Source organism: Carettochelys insculpta, chromosome 10 (assembly GCF_033958435.1).
Source record: "Carettochelys insculpta isolate YL-2023 chromosome 10, ASM3395843v1, whole genome shotgun sequence".
Classification (NCBI taxonomy): Eukaryota; Metazoa; Chordata; order Testudines; family Carettochelyidae; genus Carettochelys; species Carettochelys insculpta.
Genome location: NC_134146.1, coordinates 44,961,785 through 44,986,879, shown reverse-complemented (window position 1 = coordinate 44,986,879; position 25,095 = coordinate 44,961,785). Strand labels below are relative to the sequence as shown.

At 42.3% G+C, this 25,095-nt stretch overlaps 2 protein-coding genes across 9 annotated transcripts in view; one reads left to right on the top strand and one right to left on the bottom strand.

The window, feature by feature from the left end:
- Positions 1-25,095, top strand: part of MCF2L2 (MCF.2 cell line derived transforming sequence-like 2) — a 312,428-nt gene that overhangs the window by 161,587 nt on the left and 125,746 nt on the right. For all 8 annotated transcript variants that reach the window (XR_012646857.1, XM_075004498.1, XM_075004497.1 and 5 more), the window contains one exon: positions 1,269-1,357. Coding sequence is in view for 7 of the 8 variants with exons in the window: in XM_075004498.1 (XP_074860599.1) it covers positions 1,269-1,357 (89 nt within the window). In the remaining variant the exon portion in view is untranslated. The remainder of the gene's footprint in view (positions 1-1,268; positions 1,358-25,095) is intronic.
- B3GNT5 (UDP-GlcNAc:betaGal beta-1,3-N-acetylglucosaminyltransferase 5) lies at positions 8,129-10,135 on the bottom strand. Its single transcript, XM_075004504.1, has one exon. The coding sequence runs from the start codon at positions 10,133-10,135 to the stop codon at positions 8,999-9,001; it is 1,137 nt and encodes a 378-aa protein (XP_074860605.1). The 3' UTR covers positions 8,129-8,998.

Sequence of the window (25,095 nt, the reverse complement as noted above, 5' to 3'; positions counted from 1 at the left end):
AAGCTCCTCTGCAAGGCAGCTGCCACGTTCTCTGTCCCCCACCTTGTGGGAGGCTGCAAAGCCCCTAATCTCAGCACCCACCTGCCAGAAGGTTGTGGAGCCCTCATCCTCCACTCCCCTCTAATTGTGAGGCTGTGGAGCCCTTCCATCCCCAGTGCCTCACCATGGGGCAGCAGCCCCCCCCCACCCCCACCCCAAGAAGCCCTGATATGGGACAGTAGCCCCTCATCCCCAGAGGCCAGTGTCCCATATTTGCCATAGTGCAATGTGGTCACCCTATGCCATGGGGTCTATGGGGCTCCCTGCACCTGTAAGGCAGCTGGACGCAGGAAGTGTAGAGCTCCCTGCATCTGTAAGGCAGCTGGCTGGCACTATGGAGGACTGCTCTTTTGAAAGAAGGGTCCCCAGAGCATCTACACATGCGTTTTTTTCCCCCCGAATGATTCTTTCAAAAAATGACACACTTCCTGATTGGAGCAGAAGGCAGCTGCTGGAAGAAGAGCCACGTTCTTTCAATTTCACATTGAAAGAGCACATTTTGCATGTAGATGCTCCATGGACCCTTTTGAAAAAGGCCTGGCTTTTTCCAAAGAACTTTCTGGTGTCGATACAGCCCATGGTGTTTATATACACTGAAAGATCATAATAATGCAGTGCTGAGTTACTGGAGAAATTCAGTACATCATCCTTTTCCTGTTTTACAAATTCAAGATGTTAGAAGCCTGAGAAATATGAGAATATGGATCTCATATGTGAGGGGGGGCTAAACACTGAGGAGGGATAGCTCAGTGGTTGGAGTACTGGTCCTGTAAATCAAGGGTTATGAGCTCAATCCTTGAGCTGGGTGTTTAAGAATGTGGTGCAAAAAGGGTTCCCCCCACTTTTTTTTTAAAAAAAAGACTCAGGGATGGTGCTTGGTCCTGCTGGGAGGGCAGGGTACTGGACTGAACTCTTAAGATCCCTTCCTGCTCTATGAAATATATATGTGAATGAAACCAAGCAGATCTCTGACATCAAGAGCAGTTTTCTTCACAATAGGATAAATGGAACAGTTTGGAGCCAAAACATATGATCTTTAAAAATGTAAAACTTTGCCTTTAAATAGCATTATGGTCAATTATTGGTGTCACAGTTGCATTAAATATTTGTTGCCACTTGTTTTACTAATAGAAGGTCAAATTCAGCCTTTTTTAAACGACTGAAAGGTGAGCCTTCTGCTAGCAAACTGCAACAGTTCAGCTTTTGAAATGTATTTCTTTTTAATTCAGATTGAAGTGATGCATGAAGCCAGTCAAGGTGGTTCCAGCAGAGTCCTGGTAATGAGTGAAAGTGAGGAGAATCTTTGCACTAGGAGGAGGTAAGACTGCAGCTTGTCGTGTTAGCTACAGAAGTAACATTTGCTTTTTGCTGTAATGGAAAGTAGGGTTTTTATTCAGTGATAGTCCATCCCTCCAAAGCACATGATCATGAGTGATACGTGTTTTCTTTAAGACTAGATTTGTCACTCAGTCACTCACCCTATTAAAAACATTTGGGATGCTGGTCAAGAAATGTCACCAAGACCTGAAGGAGTGTATATTTTTGTAAACAAGGAGACTCATTTTGCATTTGAATTGATTAAATTTAAAATTAGGATTTTTTTAATATAAAAGGACATTTGTGGTCCTGACTAAGAATAAGCTTGCATATTCATCAGCAAGAAGTTTATATTGTATACACACCCCTCTTAAAGTATCATGGATTTAAATAACTCCTTACAAGTGAAGACCGCATATGACCCAGGAACTGTTAAAAGGTACGTGTCCATTTTTGTTTCTCTCGGGAAGATGCTGCTGGTTTCCTGTTATCTTTAGCTTTTAGGAAGACTTAGGAAATAAACTTGGAATTAAGCTCGAGTGCATGACACTGACCAAATTATACTTACAAAAAACAATAGTTCTATATGAATTAATAGAATTACTTTAATTAATCTAGATGAAAAAAAAATTCAGCTTATCCGGCCCGCCTCCTCTGTGTTTTCGTTTGGGTGTAGGCTCATTGACTTTTCATTGTCCATATATTTTCTAGATCTTTAGACAATTTTGTATGGTGGATTTACAATTTTCATAACTATTGTTAGATTTGGGTGAGAGATTTAGGGGAAAAAAATCTGAAAGGAAATTTTAGTACATTCACTTGTGAAACACTAAATGGATACATTGGATTGAAGCTTTTTTGGATACAGCCTGATTTATATTCCCTATGCATTTTTTAGTTGTCTAGTGTATGTGGGCATTTTATTTATTATTTCACATGGTCACTTCTGTTAAAAATGGTACTGTTCTATACAAAAGAGTGTAGGCAATAAAGCCTAGATTTCCATTTACGTAGCATTGTGGGCTTTGCAGATATACTGTTCTTGAAGCCCCTACCATTATAAAGGTGGTAGATTTTATAAGGGGCAAGCATTGTGTATTTGAAATGAACCTGTATTAGACTCGTGACATTTCCATGTTCATATCCCCAAATCTGATGCATAACTTCCTAGGGATGGTATACGAGTCAGAACCTTAAAATACGTTAAGGGCTTGTCTATACTGGCATTTTCCTGCCCTGTAACTTTCAGCGCTTGTTTAGGTAGGTTACACAGAGTGCTGGGAGAGCTTCCACCCTGAGCTGGTACCATGGCAGCGCTTTAATGTTTTAAATGTAGATAAAGCCGAAGTTCTTCTTAATGATTTGCCCCAAAGCCAGATTTGCAAATCCCATCCACTAGTAATATGGATTGAAGACAGCAGTATGACTGAAAGTTGCCAATGCAAATATGACACATTTCCAACTTTAAGAACCAGGTCTCTGTCTGAATTTTGCCTTTACTATTTTACTTGCAACACAAAGTTTGAGTGAAGAGACTATGTTTATTTTATTCTCAAAATGCCATCAAGTGCAGTCAGTTTTCCAGTATATTTTGGTGCTCCATCGTGTCTGACAAAGACATCTTGGGCTTGCACAGGCTCCTCAGCTACAAACTTACATGTAGCTGAGGAGTCCGAACCTTGAAAGGCATAGGTGTTCACAGTAGGGGCAAGGGAATTATCCTGGCTCTGTCAGTGTGGGTGCTACTGTTTCCATTAGCAAAGGAGAAAGTATCAAACTAAAAAGACCTTTATAATTGTCAATAGGTAGATCAGGGAAAAACCAACACTCTAAAGAAGTTCAGACCTAGATCCCAAAAGGGTATTTAGGCTCCTAACTGGCACTGTAAACTATGTGAGTTTTAACTTTTTTTTTTTTTTTTTTTTTTAAAAAGACAGTGACTTAAAGTGACAGCATCTAGTTATACTAATATTAAAGTCTTGGAGAAAAGTAGCAATCCTGAACATAATTTGATAGAAATGCACAAGGTGTAAACAGTGCACTAGTGTGGCTACTCCAAAAACTAGGTTCCACAAACAGCAGTTTTTAAAGAACTTTCAAAACTAGCTTAATTTTTTCTAATTTTGAAAGGGATCGGATCCACTTGTAAAGCTAGCAGCAATGTGGCTCTTCAGTGCTTTTTGTTCCCAATGAGCATAGCAGACTCTCTCATGCTATGTCTACACTAGAGATAATATCCATTTTAAGTCAATTAGCCCAATTTTTCCAAGTGCCTGTCCTCACTGTAAATTCTATTAGCTTGATTTATGGAGTACTAAAATTGACATACTGATAATATTGTAGTAAGCTGATGGGTGTAGCATTCAGTTTGAATTTAAAATTCCAAATGAAGGACCATGAGGAAGCGCCCTGTCTTTAAATTGAATTCTTTAGCCTCCAGCCCTGTCCTATATGTGCCCCACAGTTCTCCACTCTGGACTCTTCCATCTCTACTGCTCTCAGGTGTGCAGGAATTTGTCAACAGGAAGACTGTTTCAGTTCAGCACTTGGAAGCCCATGGCTGTAGGGTCATAAGAGCCTGAAAAAAATCTTTTTGCTAGTAGTGTGGCTGGCCCCTGTACCATGGAGCAGCTAGGCTGTGGGTTGCGTGCTTGTCTGATAGGACAAGAAACTTCTTTTCAGCCATTTACGTGTTGTCCCATCCCCCACATCCCCTCCTCTTCCCTCCCTGAGAGGTGCCGCATTCTGGAACTTTCCCTCACCTGCAGCATATGGCAACTAGCCTGTAGGTAGGGGGCCATGCTTGGATGAGAAATGTCTTTTCAGCCACTTCTGGCTGAAGTCTGGGGTCTTTTAGCTGCCCAGGGGATGTCTCCCTCAGCAGTCATGATTTTCAGGGTGGGGGGTTTGCAAGACTATAGGTGGGGTCTTTTAGCTGAGTGAAGGATGTCTCCCTCAGTGATCATGATTTTCAGGTGCTGGCTGTAGCTACAGGTCTTTTAATTGAAACCTGTCCAGCTCACAGTGGCTAAACCAAGGTATTAGTGATACCATTGCCACAGTTTTCAAAGTAAGGCTTGCAGCGAGCAATATTCTTGTTCCAAGGGCCTTTTTTGGGAGGTCCAAACGTGGCTGTGGTCTGGTGGTCTTTTAGCCTTCCAGGAGACAGGTTTACTACTCCTCCCCTCACTTATAAAAAGCAGATCTCTTATGAAGGCAATCCAGACTCCTGGCTGGAAAAAGGGATGTTTGTCTACCAGGGCATTGGAAAGAGGGGAATGAAACATGGGTAGATGTCATCAGATACCCACATCTACTTGTGAAGCATTTTTTTCCTATGCTGCACCAGTGAAAATACCCAGAATGCTACAGGGCTCAGGGAGTTGTGGGATAGGTTTACACAATACACTGCTGCAGCACTCCATTTAAGCTACTTGTGTGGGGCAGCAATAAGTCAGTTCTGGGGGGAGGAGGTAGAAAGGTGAGGATGCTCAAAATCAAATGGATAAAACCCAGCATTAACAAAGATCAGTTTTAATAAATTTGATTTTAGGTTGTAGTGTAGATGTGGCCACAAAGTAAATTGCACTGCTATGGAAGCTGAAGAGCCCACCTCCAGGTATCTGATACCTAAGAATTCCATTTGGAATGATCAACAGTTCACTTCCAAATATGTAACATTCATTTGTTCCTAGTCTCTGCATTGCCTTAAAATAAAGGAGTTCCACAAAAACATTAATTTTGTTGGGAAACAAGATGGAGGAGCTTTCAAAGCCTAGGGCAGGAACACACTAAACAGAACAGCAGTCCCTCTTGTCAGTTCACAAGAAATTGAACACCCATATCCTTACACCATTAAGGGAGTCTTCCAGAAGAAAACAGTTGAGTAACAGTGGAACTCCTCGGTGAGCAAAAAAGATTGTGTTCTCTAAGAGGTGACACAAAAGCAGGAATTTAAAAGGGCGATACATTAAACAGAAGAAAAAAAAAAAAAAAAAAAAAGACAAAAACAACCCTACCGCACCATATTGGGGTTCAGATCTTCTTTAAAGAAGGAACTAAACAGTGTATTTAGAATTCAGATTTAAGCATCCAAGCTGAGGAAGACAGGTACAAGATGTAACAGCAGCGAAGGGTCCTGTGGCACCTTATAGACTAACAGAAAAGTTTTGAGCATGAGCTTTTGTGACCAGACTCACTTCATCAGATGCTGGTCTTGGAAATCCAGCATGAGGTTTCCAAGACCAGCATCTGATGAAGTGAGTCTGTGCTCATGAAAGCTCATGCTCAAAACTTTTCTGTTAGTCTATAAAGGTGCTACAGGACCCTTCATTGCTGTTACAGATCCAGACTAACATGGCTACCCCTCCGATACTGGGTACAAGATGTGAAATTCTGAAAGGCAACAGGTTTTCAAGTTTATAAAAAGATACACAATGTTTATTCAAAACAAAGTTTTACAAAACAGTTCTCTTGTGATTGAGCAAAAAGAGTTCCAAGAATAAATATTTAATTTTGTATAAAAATTAGTAATATCAAAGGAAAGTTAACGCAAACCAACAAAGGTAAAAATAGTTTCAGCATTAAACATTTTGTGCAACAAAGTCAAAACTGTTAATTGAAGTGATCATTCAGGCTGTTGCAGGTTTTAAATTGTGAAAATAAAACATGACAGCCTTGCATGTGAGCACTGACATTCCTTTCTGTCTCAAAAAAACGCTAAATGAAGGAATACAAATTTAAGTCAATGTTTAGAGACAAAGGTTAAGAAATGTTCTAGCTTCTCCATTATTTGAAAAGAGTGCCATCATATTTTCTTCAGATTTATAAACCCTTTCTCTTAAACTGCAGCAATAAAAGAAGTCTTTTTAAGATAAGGAATATTCTTAACAAAACAGGCCAGCTGTAAACAAAAGCATTTCAATGGTTGAGAGACATTATCTTTTCACACAATGGCAAATTAAGTTTTTATACAAGTTACTTAGACCTCAGTCCAGCAAACACTTAAGTATATGCTTAATTTTACTTACACATGTAAGTGTATAACTTGACATTTGCTTGCAGGATGAGGACCTTAACTGTATACATCTAAAAACATACTGCATTTTAACTAATTAGGGTTTCTATTAGGTCATTTCTGCCACAGGTTATTGTCAGTTCAAAGCAGCTAGTGCGGTAAAAACAATTTCCACCAATTATAAGATGTATTTTACAGTATGATGTAGTTTGAGATTGCTCAGGAATTTAGATCTGTAACTTGTAATATTTTAGTTATTTTGCCATTATAAAGCAAAACTAGTTTTTCTAAGTACAGTAAATAAATCTGTTTTCTAATTAAAGAGCATAGACCAACTGGATTTGTTTTGCTCTAATTATACATTATCCAGCAAGATAAATTAGAAGTTACTTTTATCCTTTCAACCTTTGCTTTTGCTCTGATGGTAATAGGTTAAATCTCAATTGGTTGGTTTCTCTGTGTAGTGAAAACCTGGATCCAGTTATGGTCAGTTCACTGGTTTCCTTATACTTTCATTCTGGAAAATACAAAACAATCTGTATAAATTACTTATTTTAGTAGATATTGAGCTCTTATGCCAGCTGGAAGATTAAGAGAGTGACAAACATCCATCATGCACCAGCTGAGAATTTCACCCGTGTCTTGAACATTTTTCACCCCTTAAGATGCCAGTGTGCTAGAGAGTTGCAAAAGAGTGACCATTAGCTTAAATAAGGTGTGCCCACCTGCCTGCATTTTAAAATCAGCAGAACAAGGTCAGACAATACTGGAATTAAATACATATGACTGATCTACTTTAGTGCTCTCATATTGTCATCTACAGCATTGGAGGTGCCAATAAAGTGAAAAAAGGCTAGCGTGAATAGTTCTTGCTTAGAAAGCAAGTAGCACTTCTCTTGGAATGAAGAGCCCACCTCCTGGAGCTTTGGTGTTCTACTAAAAATGACAGACTCATTAGGTTTTTCCAGTCTTTATTTTGCATTTCTGCTGCTATCCCCTGGGTGAAGATTTGAATTCAAGCATTCTTAAGTGATTTTATGACCCAGTTCACACTAAAACTCATACGGAGTTTCAGACAGCTCTCAAATAAGACAACCACCACTTGCATCCACATCTAACAGTATCCAAAACAGCTACTATGGCTTTGGCTAGTACTTACTGAAATATACCTGTCCACAAGCACAGGGAAACACTGTGACAAACAAATTAACAACAAATAAGGCTGAGTCCTTCCCCCAGATCTGTGCTTTGTGTACAAAACCTCTAGTTATGAGCTATCAAGTTACAAGTAATGGTCAGGGCCAGGGTCTTCACTGCACCTATGTCTAGTTTTTGTAAACTGGAAATTTAGCTGTTTGCTCAGGTTAAAGAGGTGAGTATAATATACAAAGTAGAAAATCTGCATCCTTCTCAACCAAATCTTCACACTGCCAGGAGACAAAGATCTGTATTTGAAACCAATCAGACTGAGATAGAGGACACATTAGTGGATTCTTTGTAAATGTCTTAATAAAATGTTCATCTTAATACGTTACTATTATTTTCACTCTGTCCATTCTTTGTGCAGTCTTCCCTTATTTACGGCTCCTCACATGTTCCCCTGCTAGTGCTCGAGTTTGCACAAATTTGGCTTCAGTTTTTTTTAATAAATTGCACTACTTTATAAGTGGAGAAGTTTATCTTGCCTTCCCATTTTAAAATAATTAACTGGGCAGGCAGTAGCTTTTTTTTTTTTGAAAGATATGACTGCAAGGCTATATTTGATACATGTGCTCTTAGTTTACCATGATCTGACTGACATGTTTAAAAATACCTCTTCAGAAGGGGTTTTCAAATTTAAAAAGTTAGTCTACGGTTTTTAAATTTTTGCTGTAGTTTTAGCAGTATTGCAGAAATTATGTGTACCTTACGTGAAATTGTTATTCTAAAACAGAGCTCATGTATTACCTGAAAGCACCAGTTAGAACAGTCTGAATGCCATTTCTCCCACCTGAATGTTGTGCATGACTTAGGTAACTTTAACAGAACAAAACATTTTCTTTCACCTCTAGGACCATTTGTGGATTATTTTGTTTTTAAGAGTCATTTTGTTGACCTGTGTTCAGAAATTATTTCTGACTTGTTAACACAGACTTTTTAAAGATATCATCATACTCTTCTACTCATGGTACCAGGAGTACAATTTCCTTTTGTTTGGAAAGTGCTGTTTAAAGTAATTTTAAGTGAAGCATCCATGGCTAGTCATTTACGTTAAATGATTTGCCTTGATTTACACATTGGTTTTCAAATGGAAGAATACAATAACAATGCTTATTTCTAAAGTCTGCACTCCCAAGTTCAGTTACTTTTCACAGGCTTTCCAATACCTAAAAAATGAAGTCAATATCTATTCAAGACAAATCCCTTGAAAGGGAGTATAAAAACACAGGCTGCAGCATGTAGAAATTAATACAGCAATAGAGAGTTATTCTGGTAAAGTTCCTGAGCAAAATAATTTGGGACCTAAATGCTATTCACATTTTAATCCAACCTCTTTTCATGTTTACTATGTGTGTATTTTGGATAAACAGTTAAAAGCTGTCACTCCATCTTGGCTCAGTGAATCTCTATGCAGATATTCAAGTATTAGGAAAATGCTGCTGAACAAGGATATGTGTCCACATAGCGAAGTTTGCACAGAAGCATAATATTAACTATTCTGCAGTATATTCTATCAAAAAAGCTAGAGGAAAAGGTTTTAACTTTTGGATCCGTTGCCTGCTTCCAGAGGTGATGAAGGTCTTCTACATGTCCATGAGAGGTCATCATTTTGTTATAGATGCAGGGATGATATGGAGCCTTTCCTTCCCCAGAAAAGAATACATGATACTGTGGAACAACTCCCATTTTATTGGCACAGAGACCCATGAATACATCATCTATATAAAGACTTGTATTAAGGGTCTGTGAAGCTGCATATACTTTAGCTGCTACATCTCTTGATATTACATATGCGGCTCCAGCTGTGTAGTCGGGATAAGAAAGCCATGGATACATTTCATATGGAACATAGTATTTGCTAGTCTTATCTCTCACGGGAGGAGCTCCACGATGGACACGCCCAATCCAGATATCCTGGGCACCAATTTCCACAAGACTTTGGAGATATGCAACAAGATTTGGCATGTGAATAAAAATATCATCATCTGCAGACATTATGAACTTGGCATGAGGGCAGTATGCATTCACCCATTCAAACTGCAAAAGTAACTTAAGGGTAAGATTGTGAAAAGTATCCAAGAAGTCTTGTTGGATCAAATCATTGTATTTCTGGTTTTCCATTAGAAGCTTTGTTTGTATGTGTGCTCCCTCTATATTATCAGTTGGTCGTCCTAAAGCAAAAACTGTTTTAATGTTGGCATTAAGATGAGAACGTACATAGTCTTCATTTCCCCAGGTTTGTCGAATTGCATCTCGCCGATGCCGGTTTTCTGGAGAAGTCTTTACAAACAATAGGAGGAGGACCTCTTGTTGTTGACATTTTTCCTTGTGGTTGATCAAGTATCGGTAGCTTGTTATCCTGTCCAAGTTATCCCTGCTTAGGGACAGGCTATCATTCACAAAATTATAACTATTTATGAGGTATCTATAAGAATAGGACTTCATATGGCTCACAACATGTTTATCAAGTGGCGTCCAGAAAAGCATGAAACACAGTACAAAGCAGGTGGCAAGTATCTGCACAAACTGGCGTCTTCTGACTTTCCTAGCACGCAGAGACATTCTAATGCAGTCCCTTTTATACTTGTTCCAGTTAAGGCTTAAAGTTTTTAGGGTGTTCTTATTTTCATTTGAAAGCATAGAGTCTCCTTTTCACAAGGTAAGTCCATTCCAAAGCATGCTGCCTCTTGTACAGTATCCTTGTAATGCCAGATGAGTGCACAGATCTCACAAGTCATCTGTTATTAAAAGTCATTTTCTTAAGAGTAAACACCTGCAGAGCAGATTTTTTCCTCTGCATCATCTTTAGCTGAAATACACTATAAGCTTCCACAGTGAAGTCTTCTTACATACTCCTTTGCTTCAGAGAAGTGGTGATCTATCAAAGGTGGGAAGGAATAAAAAACAAACATTTAGCAAGGAGCTATATTAACCTAAAAGCAATTAGATGCAGATTCAATTGTTCTTTTTGGATGTAGGTTATTAGTGGATATCCACTTACTCTGTGTGCAGCTAGAACAGAGAGCCATATTCAATTGTCATAATAACGAAAAGACTAGTGACAACAAAAGATCAAGCCTCACCTTGAAAATTTATAAGAAATCCCTAAGCACCTTAAAAGAGATGAATGTACTCAGGCATAAGGGTTTTGTGAGTAAAAACCCACGTCAGATACATTCATCAGATCCGTATCACAACGTGGGGCTCTGCCCACAAAAGCTTACATCCAAGTAAAGTCGTATGTCTTTAAGGTGCTACAGGACTCATGTTGTTTTTGCAGATACAGAACATGACCACCCCACTGATACTGGGATCTTCCAGATATTTGAGAACACACACCCACACACACCCCACTTTCAGTATATATACACCTGTTAGTATTACCTCTACCACCCTCAGTCCTCTTGCAGATGCCTGCTGACTGTTGGTTACATGGGTCTCTTAAGAAAAGACATTTGATTACTCATGGGAGAGAGAGGGGAGACAGCAAAACTGCCAACATTAGTATCAAATGCACAAGTCTGGGGTGGGCAGGAGAGAGAGGGAAAGATTTCTTCCCTAGTCTTTCACTTACAGTAATTTTACAAAAACAAGAAGTCCTGTAGCACCTTATAGACTAACCATTATTTTGGAGCACAAGCTTTCATAGGCAAAGACCCGCTTCGTCAGGAAAGCTTATGCTCAAAGCCATCGGTTAGTCTATAAGGTGCCACAGGTCTGCTTGTTTTTGAAGATATAGACGGACTCAGCTACTCATTAGTAATTTTTCAAAAGTTTGACAACGAGGGGGGCGGAGGAGTCAGACCAATGCAACTTTTAGCCTCGCAACTCTGTGGGGAGGGAGAGAGGTCGGATGTCCCTCTAAAAACACCATTAGTGAACTCCTTAAGCACTTGAGATCTTTGCTACCATCTACAGGCCCTCAGGCTTCTACTCTATCCAGTCTGTCTCACAACTGGGGTTTGCTGCCTGGGAGTGCCTCGAAGGCTTCTTACCCAGGAGGTTTTTTAAGATCTCCATCAGAGTAGCGTGCTAAGGACTCCTCAAATTGCCCGCCCCTCAGCTTCCACTGAGGATTAACAGGGTTTAACACCCCCCCCCCCCCAGCTGCTTTGACAGGGGAGGCAGGCTGGGGCCAGGGCGAGGGGAGGGCGACGGATGGCTGCAGTCCTGGGTGCTGAGGAAGCCCCGGACCAGGAAGGGGGCATCGCGCCCGTGTGGGAACACCCTGGAGCGGCCGCCCCAGCCCTGCGCCCCGCTGACCACCGCGGGCTGAGGAAAACGCCGGGAGGACTCCCGCGCCGAGGCGGGCAGCCGAGCCCCCACCTCTCCCAGTGTGCGGTGGGGGCGGGGCAGCCGCCCCTCCTCTCAGCCCGGAGCGCGGGAAAGCAGCGCCGAGAAGCCGGCGGCACTTCGCCACAGAGCCGAGCGCGCAGCGCCCGCCGGCTCGCCTCACCGCGAGGGGCGCTTCCGCTGCCGCCGCTCCACGGGGGCGGCGTTTCCGGGCCGGGGAAGGGGTCCCTACGCGCGGCGAAGGTTGGGGGAGGTGCTGTCACGGAGCGGGGCAGGCAGCCAGCAACACCCCCCCCCCCCCACTAGCTTTTCCGGGGGCTCTCGCCACCCACCCCCTCGGCCCGGGTTCATCCTCCTTCCCCCTCGCTACTGGGGGTAGAAGTATAAAGCGCAACGTCCCCCACCCGCAGGCGGAGGCAAGGTGCGGCTCTAACATAGGGGAGGTGGGTGGCTGTTGGGGGCGGGGGGGAGGAATGACCGGCAGTGGCGGAAAGAGGTGGCAATGGCTTTCCCCACCTCGTCACAACTACCAAGAGGCACATTTGGGGGAGGGGTATAGGCGTTCGTGGGCACTTACAACCCAAAAAATGTGTTAGGCCTTCCCCCAGCCCAGGACTCCAGGTGGCTTTTGCTGCAACAAGCCAACACAGCTGCACCGTTTGCAACCCTCCCATGCTCTAGATGGCAACCATCAGCCTTGTCCACCGCCCATCCATGGCTTCATTCAAGATCTTTGCCTGAGGGGAGAGGCCCTCAAGCCTGCAAAGCCAGTCATACTAAGGGACGGGCCTAAAAGATCTGCAGCTACCTCACCACCTACAGACCTGCTAGGCGTGGAGTGCTGGTCTGGGCGGTTAACTCCCTCTAGAAAGCACTCTACTATCCAGATTCATCAACCACCACATTTCTGCCCATGGGTGTAGCTTTTGTTCATTTTAATATTACACATCTATAGATTTGTAGATAGTTACTGGGTTCTTAGAACTTAGAAGACAGGTAGAGGTAAATTACACCTAAAAGGACAGCACAGAACACTGAGTGGCAGGACTGGTGGCTGTAAACAAACTTTATGAGGCCACAGGAAACTTGGCCACACCTATGATAAGTGGTCATCTTGCTAACTAAAGTCATGCCCGATTATGAAAGTTGCCAGAAGAGAGTGCCAAGCTAGAGAGGTTCAGCCTGTAGTTGCCATTGGTGTCAAAACCACTGTTCCTTTAATAAAGTGTAGTAATTTTACCTGCCCTCTCCCCCTCTACATGGTTTTTTTGAAAATGGAGATTTTATGCATGTGTGTCCACACATGCACACACACGTAAAAAAAGTATCTAAAACAAAATAGAAGCTAAGTAGGCATGTGGTTCTTGTTTCTCACTACAGTTAGCCCTTATTTGTTTTCAGACAATAGCTAACTAGCCATCTAGTAGATTAGACCCCTGACAATGCGTTGGTTGCATTCCTGGGCAACCACACGTAAGTCAAGCTTTGCAAAAGTCGGGACTGGATAGAGGAGGGGTCCAGCCACCTTTGGGTCCCCCAGTCCTGGCTGTGCCTGGCTCCCAGCTCCCATGAGTGGCAGGGAGCCAGGAACTAGCTGCAGCCTGGCTCCAGGCTCTCCTCCCCTTGCAGGAGCTGGGAAACTAACCAGTGCTACTGCACTGGTCAGTTTCATGGGGCAGAGGAACTGGGATCCAGGCCCCTCAGCTGCAGCCGAGAAACTGATCAGCACTGCTGCAGTTGGTCAGTTTGCCAGCTCCTGCAAGCAGAGGAGAACTAGGAGCCAGGTTGCTGCCTGGTTCTCAGCTCCCCACCACTCATGATTTCAACTTGTGTTATTGCAAGAAACAGGCAAGTTGAAGTTGTGTAATTCGGGGGTATACTGTATTCATTCAGGATGATTTACCTATTCTAAATAAATATCAAAATGGAAAGACTCCAACAAACCACAATACGTTAAAAATGCACTCTTAAACCAGAGTTAACTTCTACTCCTATAAGCTAGATATTACCTAAGACATATGTATTTTGCATCAAACCATTCAAGCCCTAGCTGACAAAACACCAGTCAGAAGACAATCACCTGCCTCTTAGCTAGAGCAAAGCTTGATACAATTCCCTGGGTCTCAGTTTCTAATGGAAAGGACAGGTTGCTAAATGACAGCACGGGGTGATAGAATTAAGGCTTGCAGACTGTTGTGCACAACAAAAACAGCTGTATGAGCAGTCTAATAAATAAAACAATCAGCAGTTTCTATAGCATCAGTTTAAGCCCTTTTTATTTTGAGCATACAAGTTACACAATGCACGTCTACAGAGTGAAAAACTCAGCAACTCTCTACAACAGAATGCCATTGCAAGGCTTATTCTTGTTTTAGTGGGTAAGCAGAATGCGCATAAGCTACAGTATTACCAAAAACCAAACAAGCCAAGGTTTAAAATTCAGCCAGAGCTGTCTAGAGCAGAGCTCCAATAAATATTTTCAACCCTCCCCCAACTCCTTCTGGAGTTTATAGCGTTGTGAAGGGGCAGGGGGAGGCTCTCCAGGAAATGCTTTAAGCCCTGGAATGAGCAGTTTTCATTGTGGGGAAGGGAGAAAGACAGGGAAGAAGTGTTTTTCTTAAAATTGCAGTAAGTCGTTGTTAAGTATTTTCTATGCTGATAAAGCCTACAGCATGGTGTGCAAAATTCTGCCAGTTGGTGAAGAAAAAAGTAACTATTCTCTCCCTAATAGGCATATGGATGCAAGCTTTTTTGATTATATACTGCAGTTAGTATCATGGTGACAAGAACAGATTTTTGTAATGTAAAAAACCTTTTGCGCTTTCCCCTGTGTAAGACTAAACAGCTTAAGCAGATCGCTCTTATTTCTTGAAAATAGTGTTAACTTACTGTGTAATGACCTAAAAAGTTAAGCCAGAGATACTCAGACTTCTGTTGTTCACTAACTTGGCTCCTGAACAATTACTTGAATGAGCCTTAGTACTGTGAATTTGTTCTCATTTATTATAGTCCTTTTCATATTTAAACAGTATAACAGGGAAAGCAGTATATGTATACACTATTCTCTACTATAATTGATTAACATAGTAAAAGAAGCCTAACTGACTAATAATTAAATTGTAGTACTTCAATGTCTCTTCTGGTTCTTCATAAGACATGATATTAAAGAACCGCTTGTGGCTCCTGAATCTCAATCTGAGTATCACTGTATGAACAATTTACATACAGGGAGAAGCCCTCTGGTGAATTTAATTTTTCATGAACAGCTACTCAAATAATCTTTGGGCCAATTGCATGGTCTTATCAATTTTGCCAACTTAGCATTTGGTTACCAAGGAGAAGCTTGAACATATTTTAGATGTGGGGGAAAAAAAAAAAAAAGATAGTGAAACAGATTCACTTACAAACAAGGATCTGTCAAAGTCAATTTCATAGCTCAGCATTAAACATTTCAGTTTCAAAAGTACACATTAATTTAAGATGGAGGACCCTCCCCCCAAAAGTACATAGTAGGGAAGTGGTAGAATAGCAGAAACTTCTTCCACCTTTCCTCCCATCCCCCTCACAATAGTCAGCACGCTCTGGAAATGAATGCGCATGCGCACAGAGAGAAAAAAAAAAAAATGGGTCAAACTGTAGGTGCCTACTAACCAGAGCCACTTCTGAGCAGCCTGGTAAAAGTCCCATAAACTAGCTCCCAAGAAGCTAGGAGGGCAGAAGATACACTGTGGAGGGACTAAGTTTACTCTTTTCTTGCAGGTAGGTGGTCCTTCCACTTCATAGTTTCTAAGACCACAAGAATCAAGTTTAGTGCTCAAGCTAGTAGAATTTTCAAGATTATTCTTGTTGTAAAAGTAGATAACTTCAGTTTAGATTGTTGGGCAGTTCAGTGCTGTAGTGGATCAGAGTACACAGTCTTGAGCTATGTTAGCCAATATGGGTTGGAGAGAAGTAACCAAATGTCTCAATTTTATAGGGACAGTCCCAACATTTGGGGCTTTGTCTTATATAGGCACCTGTTACCTCCACCTCTATCCCACTTTTTAACACTTGCTTACCTTAACTGAGGGCACTATCGAACCAGTCATCTCTCTTGCTTGTTAACAGAGTAGCCATCATCTTACTACATGTATGCAAGGCATACCTCAGTGGCACGTGACTAGGATTCATCACCAAATGTAGTCTGCAAGGTGGATCATTAGCTTCCCTGGGCCAGGTATTAACATGAGATAGATGTTTCCCCACAGTAGGCAACAATGCAAGGAAGTACCTCCAAGTCTACAAGAGGGGTAACAGTACTTAAATCCAGTGAGGATGCAGTTTTCTGCAAAGCTACAAGTGCAAACCAAGTTTAGAAATCAAACACTCAGCCTCTCAAAGATAGTACCAGTTCCCTAAGCCACTCTTGTTCTGGGTCCAGGTGCCTGACAAGACTTCAAAATAGTATCATGGCTTTCTGTCACGTAAGTGCAAACATTGCTCTTTTGGAGCTGGTCTCACTTCTCTCCCACTACCCACAAATTAAAACCAAGCTGATTTATTACTGAGGAAGAAAAATGTATTCATTTTCATTTCTCCAGACTGAGGGAGGAGTTGGTGGCAAGCTCTTGGGTGGGATGAAAAAAAAAAAAACCAACATGCTCAATCTAAGATGCTCCTGCAAATCCCTGCTTACATTGTTAGGCCTTGTCCACAGTGGAAGCAGAACCATACTCTAGAGTTGTTTTCTAATATCAATGAGTTAACTAATTAAGTTGTCCAGAGTATTAAAAGTTAACTCTTTCTACACTACTGCGTACTTATCACTTTGTGGAAATAATGCTCAGGATAGGAAAGGCACCGCGAGATTCATTCTAGAGGACAAAAGTTCGGGAGGTAGAACTAGAGACAGTTTTGCTACTGGAGATGCCCAGACTTTGGGCAGATCTATACTAGAGAACAAAGTCAATCTCAGATGCTCAATTCTAGCTACACCACTAGTGTAGCTAGAATCAGCATATCAGAATCGACCTTCTGCCCTGGTGTAGTCCAGGGCTCATCCGGCTCAAGCCAATGTCCCTTACTGCACACGATAACATGGAGTACAGGGGTAGACAGCTAAGCTCAGAGATGTCGATTTTGCCACTTCTTTACACATGCAGGGCAAAAATTGAACTCTGAACGATCAACTGCAGCAGGACCAATTGTCTGGTTAAGTACAGTGCAACTTTTTGACATGTGAAATCAAAATCTTCTTGCTTCAACTCCAGTTCTTTCTGTAGTCACTATATAGTTTTCCTTGAAATTTCAGTATTAGGTTTTTTAAATAAAGCCGGTGGTGGGGGGGAGAAATGTTGCTCGACCTATAAGGCTGATTTCCAGTTGAAAGTAAAAGGATATAAAATTTTGAAAGGAAATCTAGGATGAAAAGAGCTACAAATTTGCTGTGTAAATCAAGAAATAAACAAACACACTAATAACCAAAAATCATAACCATGAAAAGTAAATTTCTGCAAGAAATATTTCCAAGTGAATCAATATTTAGAAGAAACTATGAAGGAAATAATTGTGGCAAAAATAGTAAATATCTTTTGAAGGAGAGAAAATACTTAATAGCCACCTGCTTGGTACATCAGAGGCACTAAATGGCACCTAGGAATTGTGCACAAACAATTCTTTTAACCAAGTATTTTCTTGATTTGGAGACAGAGTGCACATTAAATTTCAGTAAATTTTATCATGAAATCCGACTAAGCCAGCGTTTAGTCTTAAGGATCAGACACTGTAGAAGACTTGTGCTTTGCTACATGGATTGAAAACTCCTCCCCTCTTCCCCCTCCACTCCTGCCATCATCATCAGAAGTTGGTAATGAAAGGGATATTTTGTTTCATCTTTTAGGCAAGAAAACAGTTCCACTTACATCCATTCTGCAATAACCAAGACATCCACATAAGAGCAGTTACAGCCTGATGGTTCCAATTACTAAACTTCCTACACTACGGAGACAATTACTAACATTCAGTTGTATTAGACAAATGGGAGTACACTGAAGGCAGCTATTAAAAGAAGTGAATTTAAAGCACACAGCAGAAAGATCTTCTGAAAAAGCGTGTGGAGGGGATGGCAGCAGGGAAGGAAAAGTGGAGTTACACCCTCTCAAAACCAGAGTTTGCTTTTCTTCTCTCCCATTTCTTTTGCTTGTGTGTATGCCAGACAAACAGCATTACCTGGAAAAGATGTAACTTTGCCTTGCTGGATTACATAGAATCAAATTACTGTTCATATCAGAGAAATCACCTTGTGTTTGGCCTTTGCAAGATTTTACCTTTATTAGAGTTTAACAATGTTCCCTTTCTAACACAAAAATCCTCCCAATGAGACTGTACATGATAATCTTTCAGACTGCTGGCAAAAAAGTGAGCAAGGGAGATTAGCAAAGTTTATTTAACAGATAGCTGCAGATTAGTGTTGGAATTTGTAGAGCTCTCTGGGTGCACTAAACCAAGATTAGCTCTCTCACACATGCGCGCCCACACAGAGCCAGGTATCTTCCCACATATGCTTTAGTATTCTAGCACTCATGAACTATTTACCCTACAAATTATTAGTCTATGTTAATCATGGAGGAAGAAAGCTGATTAGATGAAGTGGGTGACGTAATCTAATTGGACCAACTTTTATTGGTGGAGAAGGCAAGCTGTCTAGATTCACAGAGCTCCTCCTCAGGTCTGGAAAAAGTAATCTGAATATCTTGGTTAAATAAAGATAGCATATGTGAAGCAGACAACCGCTAACGTGAAGTGGGCAATTAGCTTCTCTGAAGTCACAGGACACAGGAGGGTTCACAGGTGACAAATTGTAATCAGACATAAAACCAGTCTCATTTCAGTCCATGATTTTTACTCTGCTGGGTGCTATGAATTTAAGTTCCCAGATTTATCTTTTGAAGGTGGTGTTCAGACAGGAATCCTACCACAAAGGCATGTGGCATGAAGTGTGTGTGTCTGTCTGTGATAGAGTTTTTGTCTTATAATTTTTCTGGGCAAGACCATGCACAAGCATTCTGATCATCTGGTTCCACCCTTGTTGGGCACTTGAGACTCCTCATGCATTAAGCCCAGCCATCTTAAAAGCTACGTTGTGGGAGGCATTGATCAGTGTAGCATGCAAACAGATCTGCAACTTTTGCATCCCATATGGCAGGGTTTGGTGCTGCTTTGTGTTGGCACATTCTAGCCTGTGGGGAGATTAAAAGCAAAAATCTTACCAAGATGATTACTAACCTCCCCCCCGCCCCGGCCGCCCCATCCCAGAAGGGACTCAGGGAAAAAACAAAACAAAAACAAAAACACATTTTTATTGGGAGCTCATATTTAAAATAAAAAAACCAGACTCGGGATGGAGATTCAGAATTTGCTTAGGACTGAAATTGGCGTGAGCGTGGTATCCAGGATTAGGATATTTCCTTTCTTGACTAGATCTATTACTGCCATATGAGAATATAGCTCTCTTTGTTGTCCCTTTTCAACCTGAGCAATGAGTCAAAGCTCAAGGCTCCGGGGACGTTCTAGTTTGAAGTAAAAACTGATGTCATCTTATTTACAAGGAAAGGTACAAAGTCCTTTGTCTATAATGCTGAGAGAGCCAAAACCAAAATCAAGAGGTGTTTCTTAGCTTACAGCCAACCCCTAAACCTCTTTACCAATACCAAGGTTCACACTGTGCTTTACAGGCTGCTGCTTACCCTTCTTGCCTCTTTCCCTCACTGCTGTCTTGTCTGTACTCAGTAGCTATGTCTACACTAGAGAGTTTATTGACAAAACTAAGCTTGGGAGTCCACACTAAAAATGCATTCTGTCAACAGTAAATAGAATGTGGAACTTTTGTCACCTTTCTGACTCTCCCCCATGAGGGGGAACACTTTTCTCAGTGGAATCTGTTGACAAAAAAGCTGGGTAGACCTTCTTGGGTGGGTGTTGTCTTCTGTCCACAGACAGAGCTTCCAGGTCACTGGGCAGCCCTGTCTGCTGTAACTTCCATTTGGCAGTTGTGTTGAGAGTGGCTGGGCAGTCCAGTCACTCCGTCAACAAAGCACATCGCTTTCTCGATCTGCTTTGTTGTTTGTCCACAATCTGTCAAGAGAAGTTTTGTTGGAAGATATCTTCTGACAGCAACTTCTGTTGATAGATCACTGCAGTGTAAACAAACTAGTGGCTATGTCTAGGTTATCCTGTTTTGTTGCTAAAACTGCTTTTTTTTTTTTTTTTTTTTTTTTTTAAAGCAGGTAGAACATTCACACCATAATGCAACTTTTGTCCAGAGAAACTCCAGTTTCAGCAACAAAAACTTCCATCCCTATCCGAGAGTTATTTTTCCCCTCTCACTTTGTCAAAGAGCCATTGTAAACTCTGCTATTTGTTTTGTCGACGGAACGGGCTTCTGCCAGTATCCCACAACGCATACCCTGATGGCTCTGCTCAGTGTTTTGATCTTTGCTACCCTATAGCCATGCATCTTTCCCTTTCAAAGCTCTGAGAAGCATCTGACAGCTGAGTGTGCTGCACCATTTGAGGAACAAACATGAACAGCAGGGAGCCCAGAGCCAGGTATAGCAGTGCCCCTCAGTTTCCTGGCTCCTGCAAGTTGCATGGACCTGGGAACCTGACCAGTGCTGCTGCATCTGCCTATCAGCTGCTCACCACTCAGGAGAACCAGGAAGCTGCTGGCACCTGGTAACCAGGCAGCAGGGTCAGCGCTGCAGGTGGCAGGGTGTGCAGCAGGGCTTGTTGATTTTGACTCATGTTAGTTCAAGAATTGCACAAGTCAAAATTGTGTAAGTCAGGGGTCTACCGTACTTGTAAGCCACTATCCTGTCCCCTGTAAGTCTTCTCTTTTTTTAGCGAAGCAAGCCCAGTTCTTTCAGTCTTCCCTCATAGCTCATGTTCTCTAGACCTTTAGTCATTCTTGTTGCTCAATCACCCAAAAGAGAATACAGTATCAGAACAACATTGAGAATCCCTGGCACAGTAGGTCTGACAGCCCCTCCTGGCCCTGGGACAAGGTGCGTGTATTGGGTAGGTGCAGGGGGAGGGGCTGAAAGGTTAGGCTTATGGCAGCCAGCCCTTAGCCCTGCCTTAGAGCTGTGCAGACCAGCACTACCCCTGCACTTCAAAGGGGTCTGGAGCTCTGGCTGCCACTCTGGGCTCCTCTGAAACCTGGGCAACTGCCCCTATTTGCCCTTCCCCCTGGGCCCCATCAGTGGGCTTGCCCTGGCATATAGCTATACATTTCCTTGTGCAACCCAAAGGGAGCCTGTTTTATATTTAGGTTGCTTAGAGACCACCTCCTGGATGGCCACAAAAGAATGACTGTATTTAAGAGAGCAGCACAGAATGAGCTGAGTGCTTGGAGGACACAAAAACAACTTCTCATTTTGCATATGGGGCCTTGTAAACCAGCTGAACCCCAACATTTAGGAAAGCATGCTTTTCTGACCTCAGTAACATACAGTGTGATAAGAGCCACTCACAGAGAGCTCAGCTTGAGAGAGCTGCACAAAGAGGTTTTACAGAAGTCTACATGCAGGGCTTTCCTTGTGAGCATTAGTAACATTTTCATCCAACAACTGGGATGTGGACTCCTATTCATAAAGCCTAAATTATTGCTTCTCTCACATAAACCTCCACTCACTCCCCCACTTCTGCTTCTGGGGATCAGGTGCAGATGAAAAACTACTATGGAGTTCATTTCCAGTTCTTACAAGAAAAGTTACTTTGCTTCAGCATTTTCTGCCAAAAGATATGAATCCTTTCTAGAACTTTTGTAAAAAGTTTTTGCAACAGCCTGTGAAAAAGCAGTATCTTTCATAGAAGACCAAGACAAATGCTGCACCCAGAGACCACAAGCTGACTTTTGCTAGCTCTTCTCCTGCGCCCAGAGACCACAAGCTGACTTTTGCTAGCTTTTCTCGCCACTCCCATTAAAGATTTTGCAATGAACTAAGCAAAACCTGATAGTGTGTTTGCTGTTCAGAACTCCAGGCAATTCTGCTCTCCCCATTGCTCAGGTGGGAGTCAGAGTAGCAGGCTTGGAAGAAAATTAACAAGATCATTTGGAAGAGATTTTTCCTTGCTCAATTTGACATTTGATCACTATTCACCTCCCGCCTCCTTCCCTGGCCTGTTTTAATTCATACATACACTTGTAGCACAATATATGAACGGCGGGTGTGATTTAAGTCATGCCCCATTTAAATGTACACTTGACACATTTATGCAGTGATCCTGGCATTTCAGACTTTTACAAGTCCTCCAAGTATGTCTACCCTGCAATTGGCAGTTTGTGTAGGCATGCCCAACTAGCTCAGCAAAACAGTGACAGTGGCAGCACACACTAGGAACATGAGTATTCAGCATGGCTTACACAAGCACGCGTGGATGAAGCCCACTAGGCTTCATGTCCACACGCCTTTCATCTGCCACCTTGTATATAGCTAGTTAGACTAGGCCAGGGGTCAGCAACCCACAACTCCAGAGCTACATGGGGATCTTTAAGGACCTCTCTGTGGCTGCAGACACTAAACAAAAACAACCTTCCTCATTATTTTTGATAAACTGTAAACATCTAAAAGCCCAACAATGAGCAACTCATATCTAAATAGCAAATGATACGGGATCCCAAAAAATTGGATAACTCCCCCTTTTGTATGTGCAGTTCATTGTGGCATAGGATACTGTGTTTTGATTGTGCTGCTAATAAACTACTGATTTTGAAAAGAAAAAAGGAAGCTTGCAGTGTTCCTGATGTAAAGGAAAAGCACATATTTTAAAGAAAGAAAACCAAAATTAAATGCAAAGTAAAATTGGCATAATTAAAGTGGGTTTGGGAGAGAGAGTCAGGAAGACTGGTACACAAAGTGCAAGGAAACAGAACATGTAAAAAGGTCGTGAACGTCTTGCAGTAAACATGTATCACATTACAAATCATTGTGCACATAGTGTTCTTAAAATAGGGGTTACAAAAAGTATGGTTTGATGTTATTTTATTAAAAAGGACTCTTATTCATATGCATTGCGGCTCTTCAATTACTGAGCTTTTACCAAATTTAAAAAAAAAAAAACAAACACACACACACACACACAACGTTGGGCCACCTGATCTCCCTGTCCCAAATATGGGACAGTGAGATATGGCGTGGAGGGACAGCTCCTCCTGTCTCCACCAAGCCCCTGAGAAGCTAGGAAGGAGGCGACAGCCGCTGGCCCTTCCTGGGAGTCCCAAGCCTCAGGGAAGTGACCTAGTGCTCTCTGGCCAGCAGCTGCTGGCAGACAAGGTCATCTGGGGAGGGCCTAAAGACAGGACAAATTAGTTCCTTTTACAAAATAAGTAGAGATGCAGACCCCTGGGCTAGGCCTATCAGATATGAAGCTTCACCTAATATTGCACAGCAGACATACCTTAAACCAGTGGTGTCCAAAAGCCATGAAATCAATTGCCGCATGCCCCCTCCCCCCCAGCCAGGCATGCTACCCACACTAAACTCCAGTGACTCACTGGAGCAATTGGTGGAGCAAGCCATGCCGTTACCCTGAGCACCATGTGGTGCAAGATGCCCAAGCCTTCCTGTAGCTCAGGAGGAGCTGTCTCCGCCACCACTGCCACGCTTGTCTCACCAAGCGATGGGATGCATGTGCAGAGGGTGCTCTAATGAGCCGCATTACACTGCCCGGTTTGCCAGAAGGCGAACAGACAGTGTATTGGACACCACGGCCTTAAAACTCTCCACTCTAGACTTTGCGATCCCCACCTATTCAGATGCTTCATTCTAACAGGCCAGGAGGTACAAGGTTTAGAGCCAGCCAGGCACCATTGGTGACAAGACGACATTAACATAAGGCACACCATAATAGATGATGCCCCAATAGGTGGCGAGATCTAGGATAGTTGAACTGCAAGCCATTTCAGGGTAGGTTTGTACCATAATCAAGGATAAGAACATAAGAATGGCCATACTGGGTCAGACCAAAGGTCCATCCAGCCCAGCATCCCATCTGCCGACGGTGGCCAATGCCAGGTGCCCCAGAGAAGTGATTTATCTCCTGCCATCCATCTCCTGCCCTTGTTCTGAAGGCTAGGGCACCATACTTTATCCCTGGCTAATAGCCATTTATGGACCTAACCTGCAAAAATTTATCAAGCTCTTTTTTAAACCCTAATAGAGTCCTGATAGAGTGAGATAAATAAATAGTTAAACCTTTGGACAATGGCATGCCATTGTCTAGTAAATATTCCCTCTCTTTGGAAGGGGAGGTTTGTTTTTCTGAGTTTGGGTTCAAGAAGCATTTCAAGTTTTAGGTGTCTGATGCAAACTAGTTGAGGAAAAAAAAAATGTTGCTTATTTTCCAAAAGAGCCATTTTCTGCCCAAGTCATAGCAATGTTCTTTTCTTTTCTAAAGGTGGAAGGTTAACACATTTCATCCTGTTCCAGGTAGTGTAGAGGAAAATGGTGAATATTTCTATCCTAAAGGGGAATACAGGCAGGATCAGCTCTTTCAGGGAAGCAGCATATTTTCTTACCACAAATATAATCAATCAATTTAAATCTGCTGACTGTACCAGCTGCCCCCCACCCCCAACTTTTCTGAAGCAGGAGCAAGTTTTGCAAGACCCAAGAATACATTTGGAGCAGATGAATATTTTTAATAAGAGACATAGCCAAATAAGGTGACCATCATCCCATTTTCAGCAGGATAGCACCATTTATTGGGCACCAGGAAGGCATCCTCATTTATTTTTTAAAAAGGATCTAATTGCCCTGTATTGGGCCTCCTAAAGACATGCAGGTGCAGCTGCTGGCTGGAGAGCACTTGCGTACATGCTCTCCAGCCACACCAGAGGCAGCCAACAGAAGGCCCTAGAAAATTAAGGGTAGGTTGGGGCCCAGAGGGTGGCTGCCACCCACTTTCCAGTTCCCCATGCCTCAGGGAAGACAGGAGGAGCACTCATGGCTGCCACCCACTTCCTGGCTCCCCAAGTCTCACAAGAGCTGGGCAAATGTGTCTCCCACCCTGGCCACCATATCTCCCTGACCAGTATTTGTGATAGGGAGATATGGTTACCCTATATCTATATTTAGCTATAGGTAATTGCCTGAAAAACATAATCACCCTGGTGAATGAGAGAAGGGTCTGGCAAGTGCTGGGCCTACACTATATAGTTCTCTAAACAAAATTAATTTTAAATGAATGCT

Bases quoted from the DNA above. Each gene is read 5' to 3' on its own strand.
- B3GNT5 (XM_075004504.1), bottom strand. From the start codon at position 10,135: ATGTCTCTGCGTGCTAGGAAAGTCAGAAGACGCCAGTTTGTGCAGATA.